Below are 17,470 nucleotides of genomic sequence, written 5' to 3' on the forward strand. Positions count from 1 at the left end.
TATCATCTGTTCAATGGGCTGTTGTTCCTTAGCTAAAATATTGTAGCTTCTGAGCACAGTCAAACTGGCCGTCACACACTTGCTGCACTTTGCAGACATGCTTGCACTCCAGTCAAAAGCAATGAAAGAGTTAATTAATCCAGGTTAATAGTACTAGCGGGGTCTAAGCGTACTTAAGGTAACGACAAACAGCTGTACTGTGCTTGTGCCTACCGTGTCCAACAACCAACATCTCCCACATAAAGACACTTTCTATCTGCATAAGCGGAATATTCTTTACTGCCGAGTACTATTCTGCGTGAGTAGCAGAAAGCTAGGTCCGAAAGCACAACATTTAAACCTTAACTGGCTTTATTTTTTGTTTTTCAGAAGTAAGAGATTCACTGAAAGAATAAATCCTTTTAAAAAAGGTGGTTAATTTTGAACAGTTTTGCTTTATCTTTGAGGTATCAGCTATAGCCAGTTCACTCAGGACTCTGTAACAAGGTGGAGACACTGAAAAGGCAGGACAATGCAGAAACAACAGCCTGTTTCTGTGAGTCTAGCACTAACACTTACGATTAATTTTATACTTAAAAAAATACCATCTTTGTTTTCAAGGTAGCTTGCTATTTGTTAATAGTATAGATACAATAACAGAAAACATAGCAAGTGTGAGAAGCTTTTTGACTTTCCTCTACCCACCCAAGAAAAGAAGTAAGAATGTTTTTATTAGCTGTGCTACACTACTAGCATACAGGAGGGGTAAATGAAGACAAACATGCACTGTGTATGAGATAACTTATTTATTCAATTCTCAACTTAATTTTGATGCTAAAAATTGGTCAAAGGCACTTTAAAGAAGGTATTTAAGAAACAAATCCTTATGGTGATCATTCCAGACAAGTCACCAACTTACACCTGCCGTTAGGGACACGACTACCTCTAATTGCCAAGTGAAACATTCACAGGTTTTAAGTGGAGCATACTGTCCAGCAGCAATATTCAATTCCTTTAGAGCATTAATAACATTTGTGGAGTATCTTAAATACAATATGGTAAAACAAAGCAAATTACACTTTTGGAGTTCCACAGAAGTTTTTCTTGACAGAAAAAGGACAAAATTGCCTTTCCAAGTGGTCCTGTATTGAGGGATCTATTTTCATCTGTGCGTACACTATCAACATCAGTAGCAGGTACGTCAGAGAAATAACACGCACTTTTCTGTCGTACAAAGATAAAACAGCCTGCTCAGAGAGCAAACCGTTTGTAAGAGGTCTCTCAGCTACTCACTAAAATTTATACTTCTGGAAGCGTAACAGAACAAATGGCAACATGTGAAGAAAAAGTGATTTTTAATATATACCCCTGCCAAAGCAAAACAAAGAAAGTGTCCTTAAAGGTAAAAGGTACTGGGAAAAGAGCTTCTGCAAAATGAGAGACAGTGCTAACATCACCAGCGTTTAACCTCTTCAATAAGACCAATATAGACTGCAAAAATTAACTGGGAATGAAGGAAGATTAAAATTGGTCTTTTTCTGCAAACAAAGATTAATACTATCCTCCGATTAAGAACAGAGATCAGAAGTAACTTCTTGGCACTCTCATTCCTTCTGAACTAGAGAACAGTTAACACAAGGTTAAAACGTTACTCTGTTGCGCTAAGTGACATTCCCACATCCAAGTGCAAACAACTGCTGCCTAGTAATTTCAAAAAAACTAGTTCAAAATTTTTAGATGGGTCATTTAAATCACTACAGTGCCAATGGAAGCTTTTAGGTTTTAGAAAATTAAGAAACCTCTTTTAGAAACAAAACCAAACCAAACCAAACCACAGAGTAATAATCGGTATAGCCTAAGAGAGCCTATAGAATCATAGAATCGTTAAGGTTGGAAAAGACCCTTAAGACCATCGAGTCCAACCGTTAACTGTTAACCTATCACTGCCAAGTCCACCACTAAGCCATGTCCTCGACTGTGGCTGTCCTTCAGAAAGGTCTCTCCACCTGAAATACTGTAGCCGCCGTTGGCTGCAGAAACACTCAAACTCAATAAATACTTTCTCAAAGCACAAAGACCTGAGAGTGAAATAACAAACTACTAATAGTAGTGTAATATTGTACATGAAAATTATACTAGCTGTTCACATTCCAACCTTGTCTACTGAAGCTTTTGAAGGCGGTGAGATACAAACCAATTATTTCAGAGGCATCAGCTCATTGTTACGGCAATACAATTCAACAGAGAACAATACTCCTCTGTTATAATCACAGAATGTAAAAACCGATACTTTTCTAGCTTGTCTGGAAGGAAAAAAAAAAAGTCTTTGCAGTGCCGTTAGAAAGGCAAAGTAAATAAATTCAGAGGCCTAAGAGCAAGGACACTTTAAAACAAAGCAAGAATGGATGTTTGAAGAAAAGGCTACTCTTATTTCTCCACACAGGCCACCTATTTATCACAAGGTAGTATGTTCTTAGCCTTATTCCCTCAAGAAATGGAACTTGTTCCTTTATTTCTCCATTCCCTCTGAGGTCCTGCATGTTTTGTGGAAAGGGACATTCCTGCCCCGCTCCGCTGAGCCCAGAAGCCACAGCTGGGCGGCAGACAAGAATTAGAACTGCTGCTGAGAAAAGGCTTCACCGTGAGCTCAGCAGTGGCTGGTTTGACTTGCCACCTCAGCAACCAACCTGCGGGGAGCTCAAACATCTCACTGCCTGCTTCCTCTTGTCCACGGAGACTTACGCATGATGAAACTGAAAACCCAAAGACGGGATAGTCAGGATAGTAAGGATGTAAGATGAAGAGGAAATGATGTTACTTCACAGGGCAGCACTGGGCAAACACAGGACACAAATCTGCAGAAAATATGCAAGATTAGTTCTGCCTGTTGTGGAAGAAAATCTTTAAATCCCCATAGATGAACCGAGGAAGAAAGCAGCAATAAAGGTACAGTACAGTCGTTTGGTAAATCTTCTACATGGGCTGAATTTACAAAGAGATTAAGTTAGGATCTTGATTTCATTTTATAACTTCCTTAAGTATTCCAGAAAATTTTAATTGCATGTTTGAACAATGCCACTGGAGTTATCAATACCATATGGATTTCATGATATTATTGGTGTGTGTTGCACATGGGATAAACACTTCGCTCACAGAAGGAAGCACCTCTCAGCACGGTACCATCCGTTCTCCTCTGGACAAGCATCCCTCTGACTGGAGCAAACCAGAGACTTTTTCCTTTTTTAAACAAACAGAGTTATAACTTTCTACTTAAGTCAATTAACATAAAATAAAGCTCATGTCCCTTTCAGTACTTCAGAGGCAGTCTTGCTCATGAAAGACCAACAGATTTAACCCTGCAGGAACTATTCGTTTAACTAATACTTGATATATGAACCCAGCCTATATTCAGGCAGAGACGATGTATGTAATATTTCAACTCCATGAGATATTTCAGTAACTGCCGTCATGCTGCAGAGCAATGGTCAGAAAGGAAGTCACGACTCTTTACTGTTGGACAAGAGATAGAACCCCAACCTGCATACGAACTATCTTTGGAAAAAAAATTCCAGTACTTTATGGTAACATCCTCTTCCAGGAACATCCTGAAGGACAGCAGTAGTAAATAAGGCTGTCTGCTACCAGTATGTGCCCCTTCCAAAACAATGACTGGAGGTAATTAGGTTATGTCCAAATTCATCAATATGATGAAGGTGAAAAGTGATAAAAAGATGAAGAAACTTTTGTTCAAGTGTGGAATAAAGACACACTACATGTCAAGCTTAACCCCATCCCCCATACTGCTATTCACTCAATTCAAAACAGAGAAAAACAACAAGTTTTACGTTAACTATATAAAACACAGGCTTGGCCTCTGAAAATTTTTCAGTAATCAAAACACCTATTTTGTCCCACACCAAGAAAGTGTTTTCAGTTAAGAGGCAGAGATACTCATGAAGTAGTGGAGAAAGTTAATGCACTTTGAAAGATTCCTGCATTCAGGCTGGCTCACCTGAATAACTATATACTTCAGCTTCAAAAAGAGTGAAACAAGGATCATTTAACACTTTGTTCTGCAAAAGGTAACAAGAAGCAGATACAGAAGAAATTTTAAAAGTGGAGAAAAAAAAATGTTCAGAAAAGTGAAATTAACTTTAGCCAAATAGACCAGATGTGTAAGGAAGCAGTCAAATCAGCGTTGCTGCAGTTTTAAAGTAAGACTTGTTTGTATCGGTAAAATTTTAATGAATAAAGTAACTCCACAATCTCAAAGTATAGTGATGTGAAAATTAAATGGAAACAAACGAATTATAATACTGGCTGAAACCAAGTAATTATAATGCCATTGTAACTTTGCTAAGATACTATTCTTTCTGGTTTACATGGAAGGTGTGATGGAAGAGAGACTTCTATTTCAAAAAGCATCTACTTTGTCTTATGCTGAGAAATTCTGAGATGAATTTTAGTACACACACAAACAAAAAAAAAAGCCACAGGCAAATATGTAAGCAGCTTGCATCACCTCAGCAATTTAAACAATAGGAACTATTTCTGGGTTTCTCCCTAAAACCGTAGTGATCCAACTTCATATTGTTTTGTACAATAGAGACTTAAAAATTTTAAAAATAATTCATAGCAGTGAATTCCATTTCTGAAACAATTCAGATCAATCTTTTGGGTGGATCTCTGCCTATTCATAATAACCAGTCTGTCATTAAGGCAAAGCAGACTTGAGACTCTACTTTCACGCCTCTCCCCTCCTTACAGGGCAAGGTACAAACAGTAACTTCAAGATATTGAGAACACTAGAGAAAGCCATCACGAAGTATTTGACTGTGCAGCATCCAATTTCTAATATTAGAACTGACTTAACAGAACATCTGGAAGGAAATAGAGGAGAACAGAAAAAGGAACAGAAAAACTGTATCTTTGAACCTGTCCACTATGGTTTTTATACAAATTCTTCCAGATATTAGTGTACCAGAACAACCTCCCATTTCACAGCTTTAGGGCCCCAAATCTTCATGAGCAGGGCTGCAAGGTCACACTATCCCAAACAGTCAGAGCCAGCACCGGACCCTGTTGTACACAGACAGTGACAGGAAGTACTGCCAACACAATTTTTGAAATAAGAATCGCCATGAGTAAATTTAGTCCACAAGCTTCATGCAGGAGTTTGAGGAGACTCTTATTCATTGTACTGGCTTCTTTTCATTTTCTTCAAAGTCCAATTAATTCTCAGAAACTTTTTGCTTTAGCTTTTGATTATCCTCCAGTGCTTCATTTTTGCTCTGCTCTTCTGGATTCTTTGCCGAATCAGGATTGTACCGATACGAATACCCATATGGACGGAGATGATAAATCAAATATTCCAAATGATACATAGTCACGGAATCAACATAGTGGAATGAAACTGCTAGATCGGAGCAGCATCCGGGACCCTAAAATACAAAACAAGTCAAAATAATCAGCAAGAATTGCAAAGCATGCCCTGGATTAAAGATCCAGGAAGAATTCAAACACATACTTGACTTCATGGTAAGAAATTCACTCTCATCAGTCATTCATGTACTTCAAAACTTAATGTTAGGCAAGCAAAATGTATGAGATGTAACTGCCAAAGCGTCTTTCCAAAATGAAGTTGGACAAAGTCGTCTGCTTCTGTAATCAAACCAGTGAAAAAACTAGCTGATCTCATTAATGTCAGAAGTGTTTTGCTTCTCCGTTCTTCTTTTTTATGTTGGTGTTTAAACAAAACCAAGAAGCAGCAAGCAGGTCTAAATGCATTGCATTTATATATGAAACAATACATGCTTGTTATTTGTGACAGCATCCATCCAGAGTATATAAGCCAAATGTGTGTGTGCACGCACGCGCGTGTGTGTGTGTTCGTGTCTGTGTGTGTTCACACATTATATGTTTTGGCAAAATTGTCAGTCTCTAACTTCGTACGTACAGAAAGTTGTAACAAATAATTTTGGAACTATTTTTTAAAGTTCATTAATTTCATTGACACTATTAAACATTTTTGTGAGCTAAAAGATCATTGTTAACACATTCGTTACAACTTGTTTTTCCTAGCTCAAATTCAGTGCTCAGAGTGCTTTTCTGGAAGATAGTTTGGGGCGGGGAGGTATCATCAGATTTGACTGCAGAGCTGCTAATATTCCATCTTTAACTGGAACTAAGATTCAACATTTAAAGACATTGAAGAGAACAATTGTTACGTAACTGTTATTCTTTCAATACTTACTACATTTCACCAATATAGCTTGGTTTTGATACCAGACAAAGTAGTCTCTATCCAAACACAAATATGACAGGACAGGATCAAATATGCGATTTCCATTATGGATCCCCACCACCACTGCATCAGTTACAGATGTAACTGTTCACAGCTCAGCCACCCGTGAACTGCAGCCATAGCTAAAGCTGCTGCATCCTGACACACTAAATACAGTATTGTAGCTGTTTTAAGCTACAGAAATGCTCTAGCTGCTGAATACAAGTATAAAAATAGATGCTTTACAATGAAGAGAGTCTACCAAAGAACTAGACTTTTTTTTTCCAGCTTTACTGTGTAAAAAATTGCATATCCTATCCTTGATTTTGGCCACTTATGCTGATCTCAAAGCTTGCTGAAAAATACTACCTTTAAATGTGAGATTATAATCCTAAAAAAGAAGCCACATCACAGATTATATGGTCATCAAAGTTTACAATGCAGAATACCTTTAGATCGCTTTAATTTCAAGTAGCGCCCTACTCCCCCCCACCTTTCCCCCCCCCCTTTTTTTTTTTAAAAATTGAGATTTCAGATGTGGAACACAAAGGACAATCTGAAGTTCTTTCAGTAAGAATGTTTCAGCTTATAAATGCTATTTTTGTTGCTAGCACAAAAAATTTTTTTAAAAATTAGCTTTGCCAGCTCTCGTGCTTGCCTCCACTTCAGCAGAAGGTAGACAAGAGTCCCATACAACTACATATGGAAACCTAATCATATTTCCTTGTTTGGGTCATGCTTTTAACTTCTAGGCAGCGTTCATTCTTTTATAATCTTTTCAATGGAATTGACTTACATGTACGTTTTAACAACCTTCAATAAAAAAGCGAGGGCAGGGCAGCTAACAGCATTCAAGCCAGGTATCACTGCACACAGTTATCAGTGATATGAGACGTACATTGCAGCACATCTCCATTTGAAGGGAAGAAGACTAGCAGGCAATACACTCACACATACCGTTACCCACTAGCCCCTCCAGTAACTTGGGAATCTCTTAGCCAATGTCAACCAACTACAATCACGAGTGAGTCTCAAAATTACTTCTATTTCTACAGGTTTTATGCAGAGTTTGCTGTTGGGTAGAAGATAAAGGTGTATCAGTGACACCTTCCCTTTCAGTAGGCTTTAATGTAACTAAGCCAAATTGTTTGACCTGCTCTGTACAGTCAGCGCACACAGCTTGGAATGAATCACGCTGGTCTCGCTTCTCACTGCATGCTGGGGGCTGGGTGGCTGGAGGAGAAGCTAGGGAGACTGTGTGTGAGATATGAGGGAACAAAACAGAACAGTAACTTTTCACGGAAGATAGTAGCGGTGACACTAGACAAACATGACAAAAAGGTTTCATCATTTTTTGCTGTCCACAGAACAGAGCAAAACTGCAATAATAATTTAAGATTCACTAGCTCTTCTAGAATGTTAAGTTCTTAGCATCAACTTCTAGTTGATGACTAGTGTATTTAACACGCCTACACACAGGTGTATCACAGGATATCATAACAAAATTTTCTTCTCTAAAATACATTGAGCTGCTATTAAACTGCTAATTCACACATCATACACATCATAAGATATACTTCATAAAATGGGTGCCAGGTTCCTAAGGACTCACCTCTACAGCAGGATAATAATTATAATTCCAGTACCAGAATGTTTTTGGTAGGTATCCTCTGATTAAGTGATGTTCTGGAACGAAGGGATGAAAGGTTTCTCTACCACTTGTATCCCTAGAATCTCCTGCTTCCACATTAATGATCTCCATACATTTTCCTAGTGCTAGGTCTTCAATTGAGGAACTGTGAGAGCATTTGTTCGTTTTAAATGCAGCAACAAATCTCTTCAGAGCTTCTTTGCTCAGAACATATCCTGCTCCTCCACTCATGTAGCCCTGTTTCACATAAGGCTTAAACCTTCTTCCAAAGTATATCGGTTGCTCAGGACTGTATCTTGAAAGAAGCCACCTCAAATTGTCCAATATAACATATGTATCATCATCTGCTTTCATAAACCAATCAGCATCATCAAAATAATGGTCATATACGTATTGAAAAGCTTTAATAGTCTTCCAGTACAGTTGGTCCCTGCCTTCTTTGGTTTCTAGGCCCACAGTTGGGAAGTCTTTGTTCTCCTCAGAGCTCATAAAAAGTATTTTATTACAACGTTGGGCCCAAGTGGCCTTAACATGCTTGGCTTTCTTTTCTAGATTTTGAGGTCCAGTCATGACCCAACACAGTATTTTCACCTTCTGATACAGTCCCTCTGCAATATTTTTATTCTCATCTAAAAAAAGAGGAAAGTTCCAAAACAATATTAGACTTGATTGCAAAACAAACTAAGAGCAACCTCCCCCCAGACATTCTGTTTCTAGATCAGAAAAGACATGCAGAGACACAAAAGCCACCTGCTTCCAAATGTACCAGTTAATGAAATGAATGTTAGATTTAGGAAGAAAAGAAACAATACTTCCAAACCCAAGAAACTAAAATTCTTAAAGCTACTTCAACTTCACAGGATAAAGGGGAGCATAAGGGCCATATCAAAACAGGTATCCGCTCAGGGAAGTGTGGCTTTAAAAAACCTTGATTTGTACATAAAAACTGTTCAGAGGTGACTTCCTTATGGTGTTGGAGGACTAATGAAAATTAAAAAGCTGAATATTTTTGCCATACACAATGAACACAACTTAATGATTACAACACAGAAAGGTCAAAAAGCTAATAAGCTCTGTTATATACATTCATGTTAACTAACAAAACCTAATAAATATTTCTAAAACAGCAACATATTTTTGAAGGAAAAAGCAGACGGTAAGCCAGAAAGAAAGAATTTATCACCAAATCAAGTTAAATCTTATTTGTAAAAAAATCAGATCAAATAAGTCAGGATACTATGAAATTAGTATTATTGTTGTGCTAAAATGTTTTTATTTGCAGACAATCCAACGGAATAAATAGACAGTTATTTGAGGTATGTAATATAATGTCTTCCAAGTTGCGTAAGCATTCATTTCCCTCAAAGAAACATTTTCACTTGAGACATGCAGCGTGATTTTAACTCATGTAAAAGAATATTCCATGGAGCACGAGATCTGCATAACTCGTCCTAAAATATTCCTGCTTACACTTTAGGCAACGACAGATCAGATTTCTTTGTAACAATTTTCTACAATTACATGTGAAACAATCACAAACTTGTCTTACAAAGTCTGCAGTTTAAATGCGTTTAAATAGCAAAGTACTTATTAACATCTTCAGCAAATGCATTATAGTGCATTTTTTCTCATCCCAACCATCCCAACTCAGACACTATGTCTATTTAGGATTTAGAATGAACTAATTTAATGAGATGTGTCAAATTTAAAAGTATGCCTGAAATATTAGAAGGGTCTACCTTCTTTGGGGGTAAAAAAAAAAAAAAAAAAAAAAATCAGAGTGCCACAGAATTTCTCTGGTTTTGACTGCGAAGAGCAATCTGTGTTTGGACTGCTGCACGATCAGCCTGGTGAACAATGCCAACAGTGACCCCCTCTGCCACCCCACCCCGCCCCAATTCAAAGTTTTACTAATTGTGTCAAAAAATGAATTTTTTTTTTCAGCTTTATCAGAGAGGCTAGATAAAAAGTTAGAAGTGGTCCAAAATTAGCTTCTTAAAGCTAAAAAGCAATTCAAACACATTCACAATGCTAGCAAATACATCGGCTTAGCAAAACCACCATTTGATGTCAATAGTTCATTTGAGAAGTTCCCGCTCCAAACAAGTCTGGATACAGAAGCTGGACAAACAGTTGGGCTCTAAGAAAAAAAAAACACTACTGTAATAAAAATATAAACAAAGAAAACCACCATTCAGGAGACCTGAGCAGAACAAAGTTATTTAGATGTAACCTGAACATGGAGAAAGTGAAAGAAAAGGATTCATGCAAATTCTTGGCAGTGAAGAAAGCAACATTTTGCAATGCATGAAAAGGGGGCGTAACAAAGTCAGGCGTAACAAAATACCTTTATGCTGTCCAGAGTCTGCATTGAAATTCATTTGTCCTTGCAGCTGATTGTTATCGGTATCTGCTGAGTGTTGACCATGTGGATCATTGTGAAGGATATGAGGCTGGATCTTAACCTGTTCTTCTAGTATAATGCTGAACAGAAGATAGCATACGAAAAATCCTATTGCTGATCCAAAAGTGAAGGTTAGAAGGTTCATCAAAGACTTAGAAGAGGCCATCTCCTGAAAGTGATACACTGTCAAAAACAAATGAAAAATACATTAAGCTTAAAGCCACTTAACACAGAAATTGAGTCTAAAACTATAGGAAGAAATCAAGGACTAAATCTCTGGAACTAGAGGTCTCAGTTCTAGCTCAGATTCAGGTCCCCTGGACTTGCATGGAAGTTTAAGTACAAGAGCAATGCAAATATTCATATAAATTTGCATAACTATTGATAAATTCAGTGCAAAAGGCCTACCGTATATTCTTTAGCTTAAAATTCTAAAGGACAGTCATAAATCATGAGTGACTGTACATACAAAAAACATTCATTATAGTTATACAATATTTATACAAGAATGTATACATTTAAAGTGCAAGATCTTAATTATAAAATTGTAATATATGTTTACTTCTGTATTCTCTTTGTTCCAACAAATCTGTGCTTTAAAATGTAATACATAAGTCTTTTATGAAGCTAAAAGATGACGATCAAAGGCAATCTACAGGTCAAGATACAATATGGTCATAAGATGTACTTAAACTCCAGGAGTAAGTATATTACAAGAATTCTTTAACAGATGTCAAAGCAGATTTTGAAGAGTTATAAAAGCAAATCTACTCTCAAAGTAGGGCAGTTTTCCTTCTACTTTTAGGAAGTCCTAAGGATAGACTTTCAGAAGAAAGAGTAAGACAACATCTGAACTTTCATACAGAAACACCCATTTTTAAAAGGCATTTGGAGGAAGAGGAGAAGAAAACGCATCAGCATCAAGGCCTCTTCTACACATCAAAAACCTTGTATTCCAGTAATTAAAAAACCCTTCCCTTCAGCCACACCCTTGTTCCTCAAAAACTAAAGGACTTGGCTGACCGTTTGTATAAAATTAAACAAAACCAGCATCTATGCCTGCATAAAGTGAGCTTTATACATCCCAAACAAGCGTGAATTTTTATATATTAAACATTTGCAAACCAGTTTCAGGCTGTTGAGGCCTGAGGCCTTTTCATCATTGCAAAGGGCTGACATATTTTCTAATAATTAATGACTAAACTACAAAAACATTGACTGTTAAATATATACTGGATTCAAGCCAGTGCCTTACAAACAAGTTGATGATGTTCCCTCCATTACGATCATTCTTAATGTCAATGGGCAGAACTCAATTTAGTTAGTTAGGGAGCCAAAAAAAGGAAATTATGGAATGTACAGAGCATCGATGAAAACCATTGATCAGAAAAGAGCTGCAGCCACCAAAACAACTCATTTAGCCTGCACCCGCTTCTCTCATTGGCTGTGCAGAGGCTACTGGAAAAAGACTGTCCCCAAGCAAGCTGCATGAATCACTTTGCAGTGACACGCACTCCAAATACCAGCTTTCTGTCTCAGCGCTCTCCTGAAGGGAAAGCAGAGACGACAGAAAGCAAGTACACATATTGCTAGGTTGGCACTTTCAGAAATCATCAGATTTACTGCATGCGTGCAGATCTAGATCATTTGAGAGCGAAGCAGCTCTAACACGTGATATGCTTTTCTTTCCACACTGCTAGAAAAAGGAAAGAAAACTGGAAACAACTTGAAACACAAAATAAAAATCAAGAAACTTAAAGGTTTGCCCTGGTTTCAGCTGGGATAGAGTTAATTTTCTTCCTAGTAGCTGGTATAGTGCTGTGTTTTGGATTTAGGATGAGAATAATGTTGATAACACACTGATGTTTTGCTTCCTGCTGAGTAGTGCTTACACTGGTCAAGGACTTTTCAGCTTCCCATGCTCTGCCAGGTGCACAAGAAGCTGGGAGGGAGCACAGCCAGGACAGCTGACCCAGACTGGCCAAAGGGCTATGCCATACCATACGCGTGATAGAGCCCTGCTTTCCTGGCGATGGCTGAACACCTGCCTGCCAATGGGAAGCAGTGAATGAATTCCTTGCTTTGCTTTGCTTGCGTGCGCGGCTTTTGCTTTACCTATTAAACTGTCTTTATCTCAACCCATGAGTTTTCTCACTTTTACTCTTCCGATTCTCTCCCCCATCCCCCTGGGGGGGAGTGAGCGAGAGGCTGTGTGGTGCTTAGTGGCCAGCTGGGGTTAAACCACGACAAGGTTGTATAAAGTTCACATAATTATAACTGTGGTTGGTAAGGAGCTGTAATTCTTTGATACGAAAAAGCACATTATACAATTTTTTAATCACACGTTGTCTTCCCTCAATTCAGTACTACATCTTGGTGGAGACTAACGATTGCCTTTAGACATCACATCTTAAGGTATAAAATTGATTGTATTATCATTTGTGGCCCAGGCCTTGAAAAAATGACTTGGTTTCCAGCTTTATTTCTATTGTCTTACATGCCACTAACTCAGGAAGAAAACATGAGGACTTAGATCAGGTGCTTTAAAAAAAAAAAAAAAAGGCAAAACCCAAAACATTTACAGAAAAGCCTATATGCCCAAGCAGCTTATTACACTGAAAAGTATCCACTGTACTAAAATGTTTTGTTTTGTTTCCACTTTCCTCATCTGTCACCACAAAGTCCCCTCAAAATTTGCAATATACAAAGGGAGAGGGCCAGAATAAAACAATTCCTTCCTTCAGCATATTAAAAGGGGAAAAAATAAAAACCCATGCATGCACACAGCGTAGCTACAGCACTTTCTGGAAGAAAAAGTCTCCATTGTTCCACTTTTCAATATTAGGTGTCTCTTTGCCATACAATTTCAGTTATCTGCTCCAACAGCTGTTAAAATTACTCTTGCTTGGAGAGAAAAAAAGAAAATCACTTGAAAATAACTGCTGCTTATTAAACTACGGAATTATGTTAAATTAGATTCTTTAGAAAAAAAACTTTAAGTGTATTGGAAATGTTAAAAGAGAAAAAAGTGCATTCATCACATTTGGAAATCAGAAGTTGATTTGGCAGTATTCCACAAGTAAAGAGGATTTCTGGGAGCAGGTAGGGACAGATGCTGAACCTGTACTTCATGTTTGATATGAAATGCCTCTACTTACAGTTTTCAATCTAAAATAATCTGCTCATCATTCTATCAATTTCATATCAACAGACTGGACCACTATATACATTTGTATGTACCCATATGTTTATAAACTGCAACAGTAAACAGGACAGAAATTTTTGGTTTTTATATTATCTTGATATTTGACATAAGTAGAGTCTTTTAACTTGCCACCAAAAATAACTGAATGCTATAGCATTGGACTAGAACCAGAAAATGTCTAAAAGGAAAGTCAGTTATTATGATAAGCATCCCCATTCAGACTCTTTGTTGACATTCTTTTCTATACAGGGATTAATTCAGGGGCAAGACATACAAAACATTTAACTGTTCAAGGTCAGGTTGGATGAGGCTTTGAGCAACCTGATCTAGTGAAAGATGCCCCTGCTCATGGCAGGGAGTTGGACTGGATGACCTTTAAAGGTCCCTTCCAACCCAAACCAGTCTGTGATACTATGATTCTATGACATACAGAGAGGGAAAAGGTAAGTGCAAAACCTACCAAGAGATCCCCATTTTTATTCCTATTTCTATTTTTACTTCTCTTGAGTTAAAAAACAGAGACTGTTTCAAAAACCACCTACAACAAAAGTCTAGGTTTAAATTTAATTTATGCTCCACTGCTCTATCATGGAAGCTTAAACAAATATATCTATTTAGATATTCATGTAGGTAACCCTATTCACAACAACCAGGCCAACAAATGTTTTCAAATTCTATCACAACTTAATAGTCATTGTAGATTTGGCTCCAAATTTAAATTTTGTGTCAACAATTTGTAAAAAGCAATTTTTCTGTGTTAGGGGCTGCTGAACCTGGCAGCCCAACGGAGACAAGGCTGCTGCAACTCCATGTCTCCAGGTCCAGCCAGTGACAAGGCTGAGGATGTATTCCCATACTTGCACATGCAAACATGCACATACACGTGGCTGACCATACAGATCAACACAGCCAAAAACAGCGTTCATGCATACACAAACATGGTCTGGCCTTATGCTGCTCCTCTCCCTAGCTGACCAGGACAAAAGTCTGTTAACGGGGAATATACACACACATACAATGTGGATCCCTCCAGTAACTAGCCTCAGACAATCTATCGAGGAACAAACCCTGAATCCTCAGCCTTCTGAGAGCCCCACTCCAGTTGCTGGTACAGACCTCCTCACCCAGATACACATACACACACACATACACAGTTCCCCACAGGCACACCATGATCCCCCAGTAAATGGCCTTAGATATTCAGTCCACTCAGTAACTGGCCTTTGAATCCTTTTGTCTCCAGTTGTCTTGTTCAGAGACACACATGCAAACAAGCCTCCAAAACAACCCCCAGATCTTACAGTCCCTCCAGTAGTTGGCTTGGACCTCCTGCACTCTCATATTGCCAAACTGAAGACTCTCTGATCTCACTAGTACCTGTCCCACACTTACAGCTGCCTCAAAACCTGGCTCCCAAGCCTCTTATCCTACTCACTGGCTAGCCCTGCATGATATTCGCTAGCAATCACACACTGGCATACTTGCCAAGACAACAGGCATGCACTCTGGTCTCTCCAGTTACTAGTACTCCAGACACGAAAGCCTCTAGGTCTCCACTCCGATTGCTGCCATTTAGACCCTCACTCACTCCACTCTCCAGTTGCTGGCACACCAGACACAGAGGTCCCTATAACTTATGGTACCACTCCATTTGCTGGCACTTAGACCTCAATATGCACACAAGAATATAGCACAGAGTCCTGTCATCCAGGAAAACAGTCAGAAATGAAGTTTCATGAGAAAAGAGGACAGGCTCTGGTAATCTGGCACAGGACATGGCCAAACATATTGACCACCCGCTCATTTACAACTGACCAGGCCCTTTATCCCCTTATCCTTCTGTTTTCCCACACTTGGTCCTCCTCAAACCACCTTGTTCCCTCCCTTTAGTCCCTCCCCTAAGCATCCCATAATAAGTTTTGCACAGTCACAAGATGCTCTTCTCCTGCATCCCATACTATGTCCCATATTCTGTAGGCAGTTACCCCCCTCAATCTTGTCAGTTGTTCCAGAGAGCCCTTCTGTTGACTTATCTTGATGTGTGTCGCACCTGGACAATGGGGCTGATGGCTCTCCAGTGACAGAACCGGGGGCTGCTTCCCCTGACGAGATTAATGGGGGTCCCCCGCCGCTGTGCCTCTGTGCCATCCTGGTGATGAGCCTTGTAACACTTTAATCTAACGTACTGTTCTCACTCTGCTAGCTGTTCCAACATGGGTTAGGGTCACCTTCCTAAGCCAAAGCAAACTTAGGGAATCCCCATGCAATAGGAATATATGATACTGGAGCTTGCCCCATCCCCACCCCTCAAAAAAAAAAAAAAAAAACAAACCAACCACCTTTAAAATTAATACTTTGAAGCAAACTCAGACCATCTAACTTTCTGAACTTGTTTCAAGAGGAAACACATTCAACAAAAAAAACCCAAATCTGGGATTTTGAAATTTACAGAACGTGGGACATAACTCTAGATATTTTTGTACATGTTTCATCCTACTCTAATCACTTTAAGATTATAAGAAATAATAAGAAATCATTATTGCTCATAATGAGAAATACGGCCAGCCTACGCATACAGCTGGCTCTTCCTTGTATCCCTTCCTTATGAAGTGAGGGGGAAGCTCTGAGGCCCCAGCACGAAACAGAACGTAAATGTCCCTTGAGGGCTGCATAATTAGCAATGAAATTGATCTCTACTACCACGTCCTTAAGAGCTGAGCAACACATCAGAATAATTAAAGTCAAAATGTAGAAAACGTAGTTAGCTATGCAGTGCTCAAGAAAGGTCTTCTGCTCACTAGTCCCATTATTTCTAGAAGCTTTATAAGTACATAGCCATATGCTTCTAAAATGAAGCTATATGCAAAAGAGTTGTACATTTGCTAACGTTGCCTGCATCAAGGATTACTGTGAACTGCTGCAGTTTCCTATCAATTCAGCACAGATTATGTTTTTCACTTTCGAAAATATTTCATTAAAAAAAAAAAAGCCAACAAACTAATGTTATAAGCATTTCTTGGGAGAGGAACTTTCTCCATCAGAAACTCTTGGTTCTTCTATCCAAAAATACAGACAACAAAAGCAAGGTATTTTGGTACAGGTGGACAATAGCAGCATCGAAACAAGACGGGCAACAATCCACAGCACAGGTGAGAGGGGAGGAAGATCTTGGCTATCTCCTCCCTCATTCCAAACGTTGACACCCTCTTTCAGCCACAAGTTACCATGTCCAAAGCGTGCCTTTCTAGACCGCTGCTAACCCAGCTCTCCGCGCAGGGAACTGCGACGTCAGTCCAGGAAGTCCCCGCTACGAGGAGCAGACGGCGGATGGGTGGGGAGCACCGAGCAATTCCCCCCCAGAAGGCTCCTTCCTCCCTCCGCTGCGGCTCTGAGAGACTCGTCTTCCAAGGAGACCCCTCCTCCGGAGCCTCTCCTTCCCAGCCGGGCACCTGCTGTCCCCGCAACCGCGGCTCCTCTGGGCACCCTTCTGGCCGCCACCGGGCTGACACGCACCGCCCCGGCCACCTCCTCCCGCCCCGTCACCGCAGGGAGGCACCTTCCTTCACGTCGCCTCCCCAGACGGGGCACTGCTTTCAGGGCCCTACCCGCCGCCCTTCCCCCCAGCGACGGCCCGGGGCCCGTCGTCGTCGCCGCCGCCGCCGCCGCCGCCCCCTCAGCGCCGCTCGCCCCCGCGACCCGCCCGCCCCGCGCCTCGCCTCGCCTCGCCTCGCCTCGCCTCGCCTCGCCTCACCTCGTCGGTCGGCGGGGGCCCGGCGCGCGCTCAGCCGCGCGGCCCGCAGGCAGCCGCTGGCCGCGTGCAGGGGAGGCCGCCGCCAGACCCGCCGCCCCGCGCCGCCGGCACCATCCCGCTGCCCCGCGCTGCGCACCCCGGGGGCGGTGGGGAGCCGGCGCCGCCCCGCCGCCTGCTCATTGGGTGGCGAGGGCCGG

The 17,470-nt window shown here is 40.2% G+C and overlaps 1 protein-coding gene across 1 annotated transcript; it reads right to left on the bottom strand.

The window, feature by feature from the left end:
- Window positions 1–770: 770 nt before the first annotated feature.
- On the bottom strand, window positions 771–17,406 carry C1GALT1 (core 1 synthase, glycoprotein-N-acetylgalactosamine 3-beta-galactosyltransferase 1). Its single transcript, XM_087774410.1, has 4 exons — window positions 17,274–17,406; window positions 10,261–10,500; window positions 7,875–8,542; window positions 771–5,420 (listed from the first exon to the last, which is right to left on the bottom strand). The coding sequence occupies exons 2-4, from the start codon at window positions 10,481–10,483 to the stop codon at window positions 5,211–5,213; spliced, it is 1,101 nt and encodes a 366-aa protein (XP_087630536.1). The 5' UTR covers window positions 10,484–10,500; window positions 17,274–17,406; the 3' UTR covers window positions 771–5,210.
- Window positions 17,407–17,470: the final 64 nt, after the last annotated feature.

Source organism: Nipponia nippon, unplaced genomic scaffold (genome assembly GCF_047370975.1).
Source record: "Nipponia nippon isolate SJK-2023a ecotype South Korea unplaced genomic scaffold, ASM4737097v1 scaffold_1, whole genome shotgun sequence".
In the NCBI taxonomy this organism is placed as follows: Eukaryota; Metazoa; Chordata; class Aves; order Pelecaniformes; family Threskiornithidae; genus Nipponia; species Nipponia nippon.

What these genes read in the sequence shown, in the direction of transcription:
- C1GALT1 (XM_087774410.1), bottom strand. Translation starts at nt 10,483, where the DNA reads ATGGCCTCTTCTAAGTCTTTGATGAACCTTCTAACCTTCACTTTTGGA. An exon ending in AGACTCTGGACAGCATAAAG is followed by an intron (nt 8,543 to 10,260) that starts GTATTTTGTTAC and finishes CTCTTTTTTTAG; the next exon opens with ATGAGAATAAAAATATTGCA. An exon ending in ATTATTATCCTGCTGTAGAG is followed by an intron (nt 5,421 to 7,874) that starts GTGAGTCCTTAG and finishes TTTGTATTTTAG; the next exon opens with GGTCCCGGATGCTGCTCCGA.